General features: G+C 53.5%; 1 protein-coding gene across 3 annotated transcripts; it reads right to left on the bottom strand.

The window, feature by feature from the left end:
- Nucleotides 1-330: 330 nt before the first annotated feature.
- ETV3 (ETS variant transcription factor 3) lies at nt 331-14,974 on the bottom strand. 3 transcript variants are annotated; one of them, XM_058702426.1, is made up of 5 exons: nt 14,848-14,974; nt 12,961-13,019; nt 12,109-12,346; nt 10,751-10,866; nt 331-5,058 (listed from the first exon to the last, which is right to left on the bottom strand). In XM_058702426.1, the coding sequence occupies exons 2-5, from the start codon at nt 13,004-13,006 to the stop codon at nt 3,926-3,928; spliced, it is 1,533 nt and encodes a 510-aa protein (XP_058558409.1). In that variant the 5' UTR covers nt 13,007-13,019; nt 14,848-14,974; the 3' UTR covers nt 331-3,925. The 3 variants fall into 3 exon arrangements, with proteins under 3 accessions (XP_058558409.1, XP_058558410.1, XP_058558411.1); XM_058702427.1 differs by having other exon boundaries at nt 12,961-13,016; nt 14,848-14,933; XM_058702428.1 differs by lacking the exons at nt 331-5,058; nt 14,848-14,974 and adding an exon at nt 5,262-10,055 and having other exon boundaries at nt 12,961-13,016.
- Between the last annotated feature and the right edge of the window lie 1,837 nt (nt 14,975-16,811).

Genomic DNA, 16,811 nt, shown 5'->3' with positions numbered 1-16,811 from the left:
TCGCGACCCCGAGATCCAGAACCGGAGGCTCCACCGGCTGAGCCGGCCGGCGCCCCTGCCACAGACTCTCACCGGACCCTCCAAACAATCCCGAGGTCAAAATTCCCCCCACGAACTCGTGTCCCCGGCGTCAGCTGTCCTTTGTCTGGCTGCAGCCGCTGCCGCCGGGGTCTCAACAGCCCCCGAGGCGGTTAAAAGACCTGCCCGTCACCGTCACCGCGCTGGCACCCCGTGAGGACGCGTGGGGCAGGGAGGGTGAGCGGGCGCGGCTCGGCGAGTTCTCTGCCACGACCGCCCCGGCGCGTCAACACCACCGACACCCCGCAGGCGTTACTTAAAAGTATTTTTTTATTTAACTTTAATTTCTGAGGTAAAATACTTTTTCTCTTTCAACTTCCATAACAAAATACAGAGCTATCAGATACCCCTGGAAAAAATATGTATATTATACATATATTTCTATAACATTACATCATATATATATATAATATATATGCAAAAATCTGAAGACTTTATAGAAAGAGGAACGTCTAAAAGGCACTGCACGATGGAGGCGGTCACTTACACGTACACACACTTGCACGCTGGTTCTGCTGCAGCCACGCCTAGAAGTCCTCCCCCACGCGTGAGCGCCTCACTCCCAGATCCCTGCCTTGCCATTCTGTAACTCAAAGAATGCTTAGCTATGTCGGAACGAATGAGCCGTGACTCCCCCCACCCCACCAAAACGAAGAAGAGAACTGCTCACGAAAGAATGGGTCAAAAATTTTCTTCTAAGCAAATTTAAAACGTATGTTCCATTACCCTTTACAAAATGAAAAGTATAAACATAATTATGGAATAAATTAAAAAAAAAAACAAAAAACAAAAAACAAGGGACAAACAGCCAACTGACTACCCGCTTGGTGAGAAGTGATGTACTTCGACTACTTTTTAATGCTTCGCAGGGTCTCTTGGCCCACAGAGGACTAGGGCGCGGCGTCTCCCTGTCGGCTGGCGAGCTGGGTTTAACGCAGTGCAGCTTGAAAACTGGGGTGAAGGGACCCGGTGGATTGCTTGCTACGCACCTAGCCATCCTTTAAAAAAGAAGGAGGAGCTCAGCAGCGCCGGATGCCCTTGGGAGACCACTACTGTTCCCTCTATAGTCAGAAAAGCAAACTGTCTGCATCAACAAGTTCTCGACTGATGAAATTCCAAGACGTAGATCTGCAAAGTCTGAAAGGTTTGGCGCAGCGAAACGTGGGGGGAACGGGAGAAACAGGCCCGGTCTCGTCCCCCTTTCCCCGCCTGCTGCGGGACAGGGATGAAATCCGGCGCAAAGAGCTAGGACTGGCTTTGTGCCGGGCCAGGGAGACAGGTGCCGGCCCGGAATGGGTCCCCCGGGGTGAGGAGGCACCTCCCACCCCACTGCCCAGGGAAAATGTCATGTCGATGACTTCCCCATTCCCGGTCCCCTTCCTGAGCAAGTCTGGCTCTGTAGGAGGGCCCTTCCCGACGCCAGGCCGCGCACAGTGCAGATCAACCAACGATTTACCAGAGGAATGGCAGCCAAAGAAAACAGTAAACACCAAACAATTTCTTAAAGCCAAAAAACATTTCTCATGGAGTTGAACGTTTTTCGAGTGTGTTTTTTCAAGTGTAAAAGCGGTGACTTTTTGTTCACACAGAAGCAGCATCTAGGAATTAATTCTGGCACTTGGGTTCCAGGGGTTTCCAGGTATGCATCACGGATTTTCCTCCCTCTTATTTTAAAGGCCTCGAGTTTCTATTCCTGAGTTCATACCGACACGTGCTGCCCCCCCCCCCCTCGTGGACAGGGAGGGGGGCCGGCCAGCCACCCTGGTTAGACTGGGCAATGCCACGCAGAGATCCTTCCTCCACCTACCTGGGCTTGCTTTCTGATCCGAGGTAAGAGGTGCAGAGAAAGAAACGGACAAAAACATAACCAACCCCAAGGAGGCTGAACGGGGAGCCCTCTGCAGCCTGACCAAAGCCTGAGTTGATAGACCACTCTCCTGAGCCCTTCCTAGGGAAAGACAAGTCACTATTTGGAAATCTGAACGAGGACACCTGCCAGAGAACAGCACGATGGACTCAAGACATCCCAAGCCACCTACCAACCCACTCACCTGCTCTGACCTTCCCCCGCCCCTCCCGCATGCACTCTTTTAAAAAAGACCCTCCCCCCCATTAAAAGACAACCTTTGAATGCTTCTTAGCATGCAGTTTCCTCAGGCTAAGGTGCAGTCAGGGATCTCGCCACTTCCTAGACGGCGTCCCTGTGCCGCTCCCTGCCTCCACCGGATAGGGAGTCATCTCCTCTCTCCCTGCCTCCTGGACGCCGGGCAGACGTGAGCCGGTCCGGCATCTCGGCACACCTCGCAGTCACGCGTGTGCGCACGCGGGTGGCTGTGGCTTCTTTCTGCCCCCAGTCAGGTCTCTCTCGCTTCACGTAAGAGCAGTACTTTCCCGTTCCTTCGTGCCGAGGGAAGGGGATGCCCCATGGAGAAACCACTCCTCGCCGTCTGTAAACCGGAGTCTCGGGGAGGGCTGGGGGACGGCCAGCTGATCAGGAGGATTAGAACAATCTAGGGAAATGGGTACACCAGGAACGGCACCACCACGACAGGACGGACACCAACTCCCGCGCTCCCCCCAGGCTCTTGGCATCTGGCCGCCTTCTGTGTCTCCGCCCGCCTCGCCCTTCAGTCTCCGCCGACATCCACTCGCACCCCGGCTACCTTCTGAATTTCCAGGTATCACCTGCCCCTGTCGCCCGCAATCCCGCCGTCCTGCTTCCCGTCCCGGTGACGCTCAGGGGAACAACTAAATGCCAACTCGAAACTTAACCCTGTTTCGACGCTCCTGGCTTGTCTGCAAAGCGGTCCGTGCCCTTCTCTGGGCTTCTGCTGACAGACCCGTATCAGGTGAAAGTATGCTCATTGTTAAGGCTCGACTTAAGAAACAGCCAGAGAACCAGACGCAACGCAAAGACATCTCCCATGTCGTGCTGCTCAGCGCGCCCACGGCCACGCTGCAGCCTGGCTCTCCAAACGCACGATGGAGAAGGAAAGATGAAGATCATTTTTGTATGTGTTTTGTTTTTAAAGGCATTGGGTTATGTCCTCCCGCCCTCTTCTTGCTTCCCTGAACCAGAGTTTACAGCTCCTCATGGCTCCTCACTACGGGAAGCAGGGGTAAGTCTGAGAAATCTGCAGTGGGGCCCCCGGCCCCACCCCTGCGGAAACCCCAACCCCCACCCGTGACCGGCGCAAACGTCTCACGTTTCCTGCAAACGTTTTTTTTTTTTTAAAAGCAAAGGAAAAAATGCCAAACAACAACAACAAAGGAAAAGAGGAAAAAAGCAACATCTGAACACGCCCCCCCCCCCCCCCCCCCCGTCCCAGTAAGACAGGTTATCTCATTCCTCCCCTGAAATAATTATACAGAAACATCTCAGGCGACACCCATAGTATGAATGGGCTCTCCCCACTCACCCTCCTGATCACGCCCTATTCCCTTTACGTGTATCTCTCAGAGCAAAAGAAATTCATTAATGGCTTTCCATATATAAATACAATAGAAAAGAAGTCTGGAACCTGAACTAGACGGGGCCAGGCGTAGCGAGGCCCCCGAGAGAGTTTGTCGGGAAGTGTGAGCCTCCCCAAGAAGCGGAGGCCCCTCCTCCTCTCAGTTCATCGACCTCCCCGCGTGCTACTCACCAGGGAAAGTGTTCATACCCCACCTAATTTACAACAGAAGATGCCCATCCCGTCCCCCAAACATAAAAATACAAGTCTATGCCCCTAGAATGATCAAACCAGTCTAACTCCCCCCCCCTCCCCCCCCCAATCTCGCTACATAAATACACGGACGCGTGTGACTAGAATACAAACGGTCCCCGACCCCCCCCCCCCCCCCAGTTCTAGGCGTCGGCGGCCGCGGCCAAGCCCCGGGGTCCCGGCCCCCTCCACAGGGCCGCGCCGTTCTTACTCGGCTGGCGGGCTCCGGGGCCGTCGTTCCAACGCCGCTTCAACCGGAGCTTGGGGGGCATCAGGGCGTCTTCTTTCTTCTCAGGCGCGTTGGGCTCTCTGCCGGGCCTGTCCTCCCTGTCTTCAGCCACCTCTAGGGGCTCTTCGCTCGGGGTGCCCACGGGCGCGGAGGGCCAGAGCGGCACAGCCGGGCGGGCAAAGAGGGCGCCCTTCTCCTCCTCCGCGGTCCTGCCCGGCACAGGGCCCTCTTCCCGGGAGCGCTCCTCCCCCCGCGCCGGCTGCCTGGGGCTCTCGGGATCCCGGTCGGAGGCCGGCTCCACCTTAGTTCTCGGGGGGGCCGGGGGGGCCGGGGCCGCCGGGGGAGCAGCGACGGGGGCGGACTCCTCGCTGCTCTCCACCCTCTCCCGGTTCTTCCGGCCAGCCGGCGGGGGCTGCAGCTTGATGGACAACTGGGCCGACTCCTCAGGATGCATCTGGCTCTGCAGGGGCGGGACCACGAGGCCCGGGTAGCGGGGGAATGTGCGCGGACTCAGGTGGTAGTTGAACACGGAGCAGGCTTGGGAATGAAGGTAGTGTTTCATTTCCTCAGGGTTGAAGGAGAAGCAGCCGCTGCCGGCGAAGGGGCTCAGGCCCGGGGACGGGCTGTAGGAGAAGAGGGTGGGCGTCAGGGACAGGGCGGGGGAGATGGGGACGTTGAGAATGCCTCCCCGGCCCGGGAGCGGAGAGACGGCGAAGGGGCTGTGGGGGTCAGGGAACAGCCCGGGCCTGGTGAACAGAGGAAGCGTGACGTCCGGCTTGCGTTTCCGATGGCCGATCCCTCCCGCGCCGACGGCACTCCGCGAGGACAGGAGGTCCACGCCCCGGCGCCAGTCGGAGCCGTCGTCCAGCTCCGGCAGCTCCGCCTTCCCCTCGGCTCCGTTACCGGACTCCCGGCCAGAAGCGGCGAGGGAGCCGGCGGGGAACCGCCCGGGCTGCACGTCGCCTGTCGGAGAACGGGTGTCCAGAGGGGGGAAATGGAACCGGGAAGAGGCCGTCGGCACTGGTGGCGCACTCTGGGGGACCACACCTGTGGGGGAGGAGGAGACAAAGGCCACTTTAGAGGACGGGTCACCCACCGCCGGCACGCTCAGCCTGATAAGCAGCGCCCTGATAAGCAGCGCGAGGGGTCTACAGCTCCTCACAGCAGGAAGCACGCGCTCCGCCCCCCCCCCTGCCCCCCCAGCAGCTGCAGCTCAGCTCCCTCCCCAGAAGGCGGCTGCTGCGGGCTCCCCTAGCCTCCAGCCCGCGGGCGTCCGAAATCACATTTCTTATTTGTCTGTCCTCCAACATCACGTCCACCACGGTGGGGACTCCCCGTTGTTTGCAACTAGATGTAATAAAGCGGCCGGGGTCAACGGGTTCGTCGGGGCCCAGTCTGGGTCAGCGGGACGAACAGATGGGCGCACGAGCCTTCTCCTCGGCGACTCAAACTACTGTGCGTGTATCACCTGCTGCAATTCTCAGCTTTGCAAAGAGTCTTTTTTTATTTTTATAAAAAAATGTACCGAGCCCCTCAGGTGCCCCTCTTTTTTACTTTCATAGTTTGGGCTGTATCAATAAAACAAGCGAGCAAATCAAACACAAACAAAACTGGAAAGGACATGTATGTAAAGCAACGCATTAAAAGCCCAAAGACTCTGCACCTCACATACACGGGCACGAACAAGACCGTATTTAAGAGCAAAAACAGCTTAAAAAAGAAAAGGCCACGTGTTTACTAAGGTGAGTTGCTGTGGTAGATCCTTTGTCATTTCTGATACACGATCACTACAGAGATTCAAGTATTTTTTGATGTCTGTAAATCTATTTTCCTCTAACAAATTCCATATAATGCTCTCCATTCCCATCCTGCTTTCAAGCACTGAAGAGGCTGGGAGAAAACGGAAGACCTACCACCCCCTCTCCCACGTCTGCCTGCGAGTGCCGAAACTCTAACGGATGCAAAAACCAACACCACACTAAACATCAGCCTCAGAGGCCTGCGAGTTCTCGACTCCCAAGGTCCTTCTATAAACAAGTCAGAGGAAAGGGATGCCATCTGAGGCCTCAGAGACCCTTTGGGCCCCTGGGAGGTACCAGCGGCTTCTATCAGTGATGATGTCAGGAGGGCTTTCTACACTCTTGAGGCAGAGACACGGGAGAAGGAAAAAATAAGAAAAGCCAAGTAAATGGAAGTACCAGACCAAGGAGAAGGAACAAGAGGGTGTAAGGCCTGGTGTGGTCGGAAAGTGCCCCCATCAGTTGCCCCCTTCCGTCGCTGACACAATGGGCCCTCCTCAGCCAGGACTCTACAGGTGGCCGGGCCGTGCACCGTGGCTTTCTAGGCACGCGCGACTGAGGAACCGTGCCAGAGTAGCGTTTCCCAAACCGAAGTTCCGTGGAAACGGCTCCGTCGGGCCTTTTTCCCCTAAAGCCAGTAACTCAATCTTACAACCGGAAAAACTGGTAGATGACCTTGTATATACAATCCGAGTAGCATCAAGGTCGTCTCAGGCCAAAAGGATCTCTTCTACCCGCCTGTTAGTGGCTAAACTTCTCTTCTGGACTCATCTGCGTCTTAATTTTGCATTAAGAGCACATGTACCGAAAAGCAAAAAAGCTGCTTCTGTGTGTTCGGAAGGTGTGTTCTGGGGGAGCGGCAGGAAGGGAAGAAGGTCCTGTCTCCTAGACAGTTCTGTTTTTTTTTTTAAACTTCTCCTTCCTTCTTCACACAGGCTAAGGTATGCTGATTTGCAGTAAGAGCAGAGAACACACGTGCTGGGGCAGCACTACGGGCCCTCGCCTCCCACGCCGAGTAGCAGCACCACTTTTCTCTGGGGTAGATGTGCTGAGAGAACAAATCTAAGATTTTGTTTGAAAAACCGAGCTTGCTGCTTAAAACACTGTGAATAACGCTGCTTTAGAACAAGACCGCCTTCGAGGAGCCACTATGAAATCTGGGCGGCAAGGCTGGAAAATCTGGGTTTGAATCTCAGTTCTGGGGGCGCCTGGGTGGCTCAGTCAGTTGAACGTCCGACTTCGACTCGGGGCCTGATCTCGCAGCTCATGAGTTGAAGCTCCCATCGGGCTCTGTGCTGATGGTGCACAGCCCGTTCTGGATCCTCTGTCTCCCTGTCTCTCTCTCAAAAATAAATACACATTAAAAAAAATTAAAAAAGACATACTGAATCTCAGTTCTGGCACCTTCTACCTTGTGACCTGTAACCAACTGGCTTTTGACCCCCTTTGGCAAAATGGAAATAACAAGACCGTTGCCTACTTTCAAACCCTCGCCCTACCACTTATTAGCTGCGGGACTCTGGATAATTTACTCATCTTTCTGTGCCTCAGTTTCCTTACCTGTAAAACGGATAGTAAAAGGTCTAATCCTCATGTTCTAAAAACTAAAGGGGTTGCAGCACCTGGGTGGCTCAGTCAGTTAAGTGTCTGACTCTTGATTTCAGCTCAGGTCATAATCTCACGGTTCGTGAGATCGAGCTCCGAGTCGGGCTCTGTGTGGACAGCACAGAGCCTGCCTGGGATTGTCTCTCTCTCTGTCGCTCCCTTATTTGCTCTCTATCTCTCAAAATAAATAAAAATAAAAAACTTGAAAAAAATAATAAAAAGTAAAAGGTTTAATATTTTTATAAAGTCCTTAGGATAATACTGGCACACAGCTAACTACGTTACCTATTTGTTACAACGAGTAATTTTTTACTACACAGTCATCATCGTTTAAAAATAAAAACTGTAAAAGACATGTAGTTTGATTACATACCATATGTTAGACAAGAGTATTAGAACAATGTCTTATTTCCTGGGTGTGTTAACGTTATTGTGGTTGTGGAAGAGAAGGTCCTTGGGCCTACGGGGGGGAACATGGGAAAAATGTCGTGTTGTCTGCAACTTAACCTCCAAAAGACTCATTGGTGAGTTTGAGCCCCACATCAGGCTCTGCGCTGACAGAGCCTTCTCTCTCTCAATCTCTCTTTCAAAAATAAACTTGGAAAAAAAAAAAAAAAAGAGAGAGAGAAAAAGCAAATGTGGCAACGACGTCGACCATTAGTGAATCTAGATGGAGGAATCACTGTTCTATTTTGTCCAATTTTTTTCCCATAGGTTTAAAGTTTTCCAAAATAAAGAGAACTGTAAAAACCCAGGCTGGGGGCGGGGAGGCACAGGATGAGAGCTCTCAAATCCCTCCTCGGAATGGCCTGTCCTGCCCACCCCCCACCTGACAGGTAACCATTTTTGCTAGCACCTTCTGTATCTTCCCAGTGTTTCTTATGCAAAGACGGCACACGTTAAAAAACACATACACAACAACGTACTTCATAGCACGCTTTCAAGATAAACATGAAATGCTGCGCGCGCAAGTACTTCTGACACCACCACGTTAAGCACCCTGCCCTAAACTGTCAACAGCGAGGACCGCCAGGAAGGGAAAAGAGCACTCCCTTTGCTTTTCACTCTCAGTTTCTGTATTATTTGGGTCTGTTACCATCAGCATCTACTGTTTCCTAAAAGCACACACATATCGCCACCATCTGGACGTGACCCGTCTGACCTCCAGAATCAAAGTCCACAGGGCTCTGCTACGTAGAGTGCTTATCACATTTCATACCGTTACTCCGAATTGTGCTAGACCTCATATATCTGATCTCTCCCGCTAAATTTTAAGTTCCTTGAGGGAAAGAACTCCTCCGTCATCTTTTCTTTTTGTCTTCAGGACTTAACACGTTATCTGTTGAGCAAACGAATGAATCCCAATTTGGGGGAGGAAAGTATGACCTATTAATAAACGAGAGTGAGTGTCAATAGCTCAGTCTCTCAGGAATTGTTTCCGGAGAAACTATTCAACAACTCTGTACAGTAACGCTACTCAACCTGCCCTCATCAACCTCTGACTTTGCCGTCATCCGTCATTCTATCATCTGTAACATGTGAGTATGGAGACGTATAGCTTAGTAGGCTGGGAGAGTTAAATGACAGAATTCATAAACACACCCAGCAGAAGTACCTCCATTAAGCAGTTGTTCAACAAATGCTACGTTTCCCCGTCATCATAAAAGTTAACCCTGAAACAACATTTGGTCTGGGTAAAAGTCCTTCACGAACTGATGGCTCCAGTGGTTTGGAGTTATCTGTACCCGGGACGTACGCAACCAAGTGGTATACACAAACAAAATGTCTACTCTTTTCCTTTCCCTGTGACTTTTCATTCGATTAGGGTGCTGAGCTTAGTTAAGGATCAAGGTTGGTCCGATTGCTTTCATCAGGGAGAGTAGGCTGTGCTAGGCCAGTGCTGTTGGGCTAGCACACCAGAGACTTCACAGAGTGAGGGGCCCGATTTGCCTGCCCCGGAAAAGCACGTAACTCCCAAGGGCTAACGGATGTGTCCCTTTCCAGGCTCTTCAAGTGGCTGGCTGGACTTCAGCGTTTTCAATAGGAAAAAATGGGTCCAAACAAAAGCAGTGAACCTTTTTTCAGGCAGGAGGTATGGAACACCAACATCTTCTTCAAAATTGTTGGTGTACTACGCATCCATAGTCTCAATTCCCTTAGGTACGCAGAAGGGGACAGGGGACAGGAGCGAAAACAGAGGAAACAAGATTCCAGTGACTAGAATAGGTCTGATTTCCTAACACCTCTCCCTCAGGCACAAGGAAAGAAAACAGGTTGTAATTAGAGAGATGCATTCCAATACCACTTTTTTTTTTTTTTAAGCGCATGCCCCAGGGATAGGAGGGAGTGGCTCCAGGAGACACAGGACTTTACCGATAGGAGAGTCAAGCTAAAACTGCCCTAACTTGTTGTGTGTAGTAATTACCTATCTACAATGGATCTCAGCGTTATATTCTCCCGGCCACACCCCCGCGCTCTGATTTTTCAAGTTTCTTCCAACTTTTCTCGGAGAACTCAGAATCTGCAGCATTACAATCAGACTTCTTTGCCTTAACACACAACGCCACAAAAACACAGTACTGATGGGCTGGTCAGAAACTAAATACAATCTGTTTTCTTGGACAGGGATAAGACTTCCATCTGAAACAAAACAAAAGCAAACCTGTTCTAAGAGGGTGCCTTCTGCACGGGCAGAGGCAGACCTCAACGCTTCGTGAGGAGTGGTGATGGAAAGTGGTTAGAGGAGAGTCTGGAGGGAGCCTTGCTGCACGTAAGAGGAAAGAAGGTCAAACAACCCCAGATCTTAGTCTCTGAGGAGTTGCTAGTGCAGATCAAAGACACTGCTTTTCACTGCAAACATATGAACCTCCCCTTCTGTGATTAAGGATGCTGTGGTTTTGATGATATTCACTCGATAAGGGAGAGCTTGGTAGTTTCATAGAAAATCGGAAGTGTTTGTAGAAATAGGCCCTCGTCTATGAAAGAGCCGCTGGGCAGGGTGTTAACACTCTTGAGTTCTGACCTGAAAGATGAACACAGACCCGTGGAACATAGTTCCTAAAGAAGACAGAGCAAGAGTATCTGGGAGATACAAACAACATGTAGAAAAGGGAAACAAAGACACAACTAAACACACCTCTTCGGAGGCTGCAGAGGCTGTCACTCCCTGTACGGGACAAATAGGGAAACCTGAACAAGACCCTGGAGGCAATCCACCTGACTTCAGCATTTCTAAAAATCCTTCAACATGCCAGGTGTTAGACTTGGGCTTTTAAAATCCTTTCTCAATTCAAAATTCATCCCCCCGCCCCCCCCCCCAACAGTCTGCTTCTTACCACTTGACCGGATGTTGATGAATGGGTAGTTAGGCATCACCAGCTTGTTGAAGTTAAATTTATAAGTGAATCTTTTCCCTTTTGTTTTATGAAGGATCCTCTTGTTATAATAGTATCTGTAAAAATAGGAATATGTGTCAATTTACCTTCTAGCTACTGACAGTTCTTGATACACTTAGGTAACCACCGAGACAAACGGTCCTTGCTCTAAATTACATGGAAACATCACTATCCTTCCGCAGCCTGGCCTTCAGGTTAGGGCTGGGAGACCTAAGAGCTTCCATTTCCCATTCCATTTTCAAACTAGGTTCTAGTGCCTGGCTAGGGCTTTACAAAGACAATCGCACTCTCAGATCCTGAACACCTATCCCAGCCCCAGCCACCTTTTTGTCGTCCATCGCTCTACACTTTCAGTTCCATACTCTGTTTCCTTCCTATCCCACTGCATGTCGCTGCCTTGCCCAGGTGGGGGCAGACTAGTCTCTTGGGAGACCTGATAAGGCTGGTCTGGAGACCTGAGCGCAAAGCGCAGACACAGAAACGCAGAACCGTTTGATGGTGGCAGGTCAAAGAGTCGTGTACCCTGATCTGGGAAACAGCTGTCGGCCTGGCCTGCCTCACTTTCACGAGGATGAGAGCGGCTCCAGCACAGCTGCCGCAGATTTGACGCTCAAGGTCGCTAAGAAGGAAGAGAGGCAGGGGCTTCAACGGACCCGGAGCCTCTGGCATCGCATCCATTCAGCAGCACGGGTTGTAACCTACCTTCTGGCCCCTTGAGGGTTAACGGGTGATGAAATGCAAAAACTGACAAGGGGAGAAAAAAAGAACCCAAGAAAGCTTGAAGTGGTCAATCTTTAGACCTGCTGGAGCGACCTCTGGACCGACAACGGAGCTCCCAGATATGGCTGCTGAAAGGTGAGGTCACTGCCATTCAGCGAACCCTCTTCCCGTGTGCTTGCCTCACTTTTCTGTTTCTTCTAGGAAAGCCTAAAGAGAGAAAGTCTAACCAACCTCTAACAGGGAAGTCTAAACTCATCCTTTGGATTCTAAGTGAGCTCCGATCCATGTTTCACCACACACCCTCGCCCACTGCAGAGCGGACTCGGTTGTCTGTCAGGATCCGATGCCAACCACGCTGGAATCCCTCCTACATATGACCAAAGATATGCCTTTGCCTCCTGTGCCTGTGCTACTCAGATCCAGAAGCTCTTACACTCCCACTTTAAAGCCACACGTTGTTCTTCGCTTCGACAGAGCAGTCTCTCACCACCTGATACCCTCTCTATCCAACATTCACCCAACTGCTTCGTCTCCTTCCAATCTCTTAAAACCGTGGATCTGGGAATCCTTTCCCTCACCTGAGGGCCCGGCTCAGCTTGTCGTAATTCATCTGTGGCTTGCACTTCCTGCGGCCCCAGAGGCGGGCCACCTCGTCCGGGTCCTTGATGACAAACTCGCCGTACTCCCCCTGCTGCCAGGCGATGACGTGGCGGAACTCTTCCTTCTGCAGCAGTTCCAGGATGAAGTGCCACAGCTGGATCTGCCGGGAGCCTGGGGACGACTCGGTTTTGTAGGCCCAGTCGGGAAACTGATACCCTTTAACGTGAAAAGGGCAAGATCAAGGTAGTCAGGAGTTGGGCACACACCTATCAGTATCCCCGACCTCGCAGCCCGACGCTCAGAACCTCAGGAGTGCTGTGCACAACATGCCATAAACACCCCCCTGGGTCAGCTGGGGCTGACACAACAGGGGAGGGGAGAGCAAAGGCGCGTCGCCTTCCCTGGGGCAATCATCTGATCTGCTAGAGCCGGACGGCAGCACCAAGGTGTCCCAACCCGTCGCCCTTTCCTACGCTACTAAATCTCACACCCACTTTCCACGAGGGCATGAGGGTTCCAACAGAAACAAACGGGAAAGACAAACTAAGGTTTTAGGAAAATAGAGCTGAAAGACCCCTTACCCTGCCCCCTCCCCCAGGGTGGAGCTGTGTCTCCAACAGGGAGGAGACTCAAGCCCGGGATAAAGGTGTGGTGACGAGACACGTTAAATATACTTTCATAAGAAACAAGCCCACAACTGTGCTGGCGGTCTCCACCCAGTCAGACTGTCTGGTCACAGCCTGACATCTGTGAACAGAGCCCCAGTGGAGAGAAAAGGAACCCCGGGAGGAACATTCCAGGTACACCAGAGATGATTAACTTCTGCTCACCTCCACCTCCTTCTGGCTTTTCCACGATGCTACAGCCTGCTTTCATTTTCACCCTCCTGCTGAGAGACACAAGCCACATCAATTACTTTAAGGTGCTATTTGTTTATTATCCTCCCAACGTTTTCCGTTTTCTGGCACAGCCTTTTCCCCACCTTCCTTCCCTGTCTTCCCTCCTTATGTAACCCGCTTTCTTTCGAACAGGTCACCTCCAAACTGCTAATCCCCAAGTCATCGAATGATGGTCCTCGGGTCATCGGCTTCAAAGGCCATAATTACCTCTCACCTGACTTCAAACCACAAAGTGCAAACACCGTCTCTAGCATTTGCTTTCTTCCCCCAGACCGGCCCTTCAGATGTAAAAAAAGGAAGAGTGCCGTGAAATGGGTCCAGAGAGGCAGCCCAAACAAGCCAAACCGTTCTCTTCGATTACCAGACAGGCCCAGATGCCAAGACACACATGCCTGAGTTCACCCAGATGTACCAGTTTAAAAGGGTGAAAAAAATCCAAGTCCCTGTGCCACTCAAGAAAACATCTGATTTTGATTTATTTCGAATTATACGAGCCGGGAGAAGGAAACTCCTCCCAGTCGGAGACTGCCCCCTCCTTCTTGAAAAACACCGTGGGATACAGGAAGTAAACACACCACATGTACAGTTACGTTACTTGGAGAAGTATTTTTACATCTTCTCCCTTTAACGGGGAGGGGAGAAGGCAGGCATTTCTGAGAAGCTTCTGTTGGGGCGGTGGAGGAGTCTGGCTGATCTGAACTCATTCCACCCAGACTTACAGCTCCTCGATAAGTTTCCTGTTCCTGGCAGCAAGCAGCTTTGTGTCAGTCAACCCTTTAGCAAAAAGGAGGGAGGGGTGAAGCTGCCTCAGGGAGATGCGGGCAGGAGGGGGCAGGGCCACACTCTCGGTTCCCCAGGGTGGATGACAGGGCCGCAGCACCCACATCAACAAGAGAGCTCAAGGCCGGAATGTAGGTGCCTCAATGGCCTCAGGGTGGGGTGGGGTGGGGTGGGGGCGAGTTCCTGATCTTGGAAATTTCATCTAACCAGAATTCCTCTAGATCCTTTGAGCTCTTTTTCTCACCATATACGTCAGGATAATCAGTAAGTTTCAGTCTATAAAACGACCAGGGAACGAGGGCGACAGAAACACCCCAAAGGAAGGAGAAAACAGACACAAACACAGACACGCAGTCCCACACACAAGATACACAATAACAAGGCCTCAGAGCTCAGAGGCCAGCGCTTCCTCTCCGGGCTGCTCCCATCTCCGCGACCGCGACGGAGGAAAAACACTGCTCTCCGCCGCTCCAGGAAGCTGCCCCGGACTCTGAGCCCCGGATCGCTCCGTCGGAACGCGGGGCCCCCACTCTGCCGCAGGAATGCCCTCCAACCGCAAGACTCGGGGGTGCAAATCCCGCCGCGGCAAGGACCTGACCGGGAACCTTCCTCCCGACCCCCCGATCGCCCCCTCGCAGGAGCCCGGAGACGCCTCTCCCTGCCGCCCACAGAGTCCCCGCGAGGCCGCTCGTCGCACGTCTGCAACCTCCCCGGGCCCTCGCCCTTCCACAGCTCGCGGCCCGCCCGGGAGGGCGAGGCGCGCCGAGGCCGGCGCTGCGGCTCCACGGCTGCGGGGTCCCGGCCCCCGGAGCCTGTCTCCCTCCTGCCTCCGGCCAAGCCGGCCTCGCCCCGGGGCCCCGCGGAGCCACCACACGAACGCGCTCCGGCTCCCCTCACACCCCGGGGCCCTGCCGCCCCCGCGCTGCCGGCGGCCCGGCGGGGCCCGTGCGTGGCCCGATGGGCGGCCCGACCCCGGGGATGCCGCCCGCGAGGCTCCGGGGCGGCCCGCCAAGGCCCGGCGACGAGGCCGGGGCTCACCTCTCCCCGGCGCGGCCCGTCTTCGCTCCGGTCTCCTCCGCGGCGTCTCCGGCTCCTCCTCATCCACCCCAGCAGGAAGTGACCTCGGCGGCCGCTGTCGTCACTTCCGCTCAGGGCAGGGGGCGGGAAACGGGGCGGTGCCGTCCGGCCGGGCTCCCCGCCTGGGCCGCGCCCCCGTCCTTCTCGTCTCCGCAGACGCCGACTTCCGCCGCGGCCGTCGCCCCGCCCCCGCGCGCTCCCCCTCCCGGGCGCCGCGTCACGCCGCGGGGACACGTCACGCACGCTGGCGGGGGGCGGGGGGGCGCGGGCGGGCCGGGGGAGCTGCGCGAGGGGGCGGGCCGGGCTGGGCCGTCGCGGGGGGGGGGGGGATCGCGTGCGGCAGATCCCCCGCGAGAGTCGGGGCGCCCTGCCCGCCGAGGGGCCTCTCCGAGCCCGGGGGAGGGTCGCCGCGGGGACCGTAGGGGCGGGCCGCGTCCGGTCCTGCTGTCCGGAGCCCGCTGGCTCGCCTCCTCCCTAGGTCGTTCTTGTCGCAGGGATAGTTCGCCGTGCGGGGCCTCGGGCAGGTGGACCCCGCCTCCCCCAGCCGCGCGCGGGTGAGGGCCTGTGTCACGGGAGGGGGCGGGGAGGGGGTCGGGAAGGGAGGAGGAAGGCCGGATAAGAGCGGCAGCCCCGGAGGAGGGACCCGGTACTGAAGGGGAGTTGACCGGCGTGTGGGGTCAGAAGAGGGCACTTCGTGTTGTCCTGGCGTTCCCCTGGTGCCTTGACATACCCAGGCCACAGCCACGTGGGGACGTCAGCATCCCGTGTTGGAAAAGGTGGCTTCCACTTGTGAATTTGCCACTAGCCATTCTCTAGCTGTTGATCGATTAACTGGACCTCAGGTTGCCTTTTTTGTTTAAAAAATAAAGGATGGGGCACCTGGGTAGCTCAGTGGGTTGAGCTTCTGACTCTTGATTTCAGCTCAGGTCAGCCCCGGTCCTGCTCCGTGCGCGGCGTGGAGGCTGAAGAGTCTTTCTCTCCCACTACCCTGTTCTCCCATTCTGTCTCTCTCTCTCTCTCTCTCTCTCTCTCTCTCTCTCAAAAACAAACACCCCCCCCCCCAAACAAAAACCACAAAAGGACAATAGCATTGAGGATGTAAGGTCTTTTCTAGTTAGAAAAGGCTACGATGTAGGTGAATAAAATGAGCACAATTTTAGTGCCATAGAGACGATTACCAAGATTACCAATATCTGCAGCTATACCCTGAGCTCTTTGTAAGGAACTGTCTACAATCTTTTGTATCTTCTACATAGTACCTAGAACAATGTCTTACATGTAAGTATCAGATGTTTGGTTGAACATTCTTTTTAAAATCATTTTAGCGGAATGATGTAAATTGTAGTTGGATCCTAGTGCCTTCGTGTACTAGCTGCGTGACCCCCCCCCCCCCATTAAGTTATTTAACTTCTCTGTGTCAGTTCCTATAGTATCGGCTCATGTGGTTGTATTAAACGCGTTAAGACATGTGGGGGGGGGCGGGTTAAAAAGAGCGCATTGTAAACATGGCAGGTGAACAAATATTGGCAAAAATAATCATAAGAATCATTATCACAAAAATCCTCAAATTCTCACACCACCCTTGCAAATTTTATTGGTTGTGTCAGCTCAGAAACCAGCATGATTAGGAATGAGCAGCTTCCTCTGAAAGTCTGAAATTGTTAACTTTTGGCTCAGCTCTCAAGTTGTCACGGTTTGAGCCAGCACCTTAGCTCCCAGGACCCTTTCTGCAAGGGGCCGGCAACTAGAGGATAGGCGCTTTTTCTGCATATTATTCACCCTGGTCTCCTAGTGGTTCTCTGCCGCTGCTTCTCTGACTACTGAGGGTCACAAAGGATGACGAGTCAGTAAACACAGTTCACGGAGAGGAACAGGTGTCTCTACCTGGCTGCAGTTTGAACTGATCCATTGACTAATGTTTATGT

Source organism: Neofelis nebulosa, chromosome 15 (assembly GCF_028018385.1).
Source record: "Neofelis nebulosa isolate mNeoNeb1 chromosome 15, mNeoNeb1.pri, whole genome shotgun sequence".
NCBI lineage: Eukaryota > Metazoa > Chordata > Mammalia > Carnivora > Felidae > Neofelis > Neofelis nebulosa.
The sequence above is the reverse complement of the archived record's forward strand: the minus strand, read 5'-3'. Positions and strand labels throughout refer to the sequence as shown.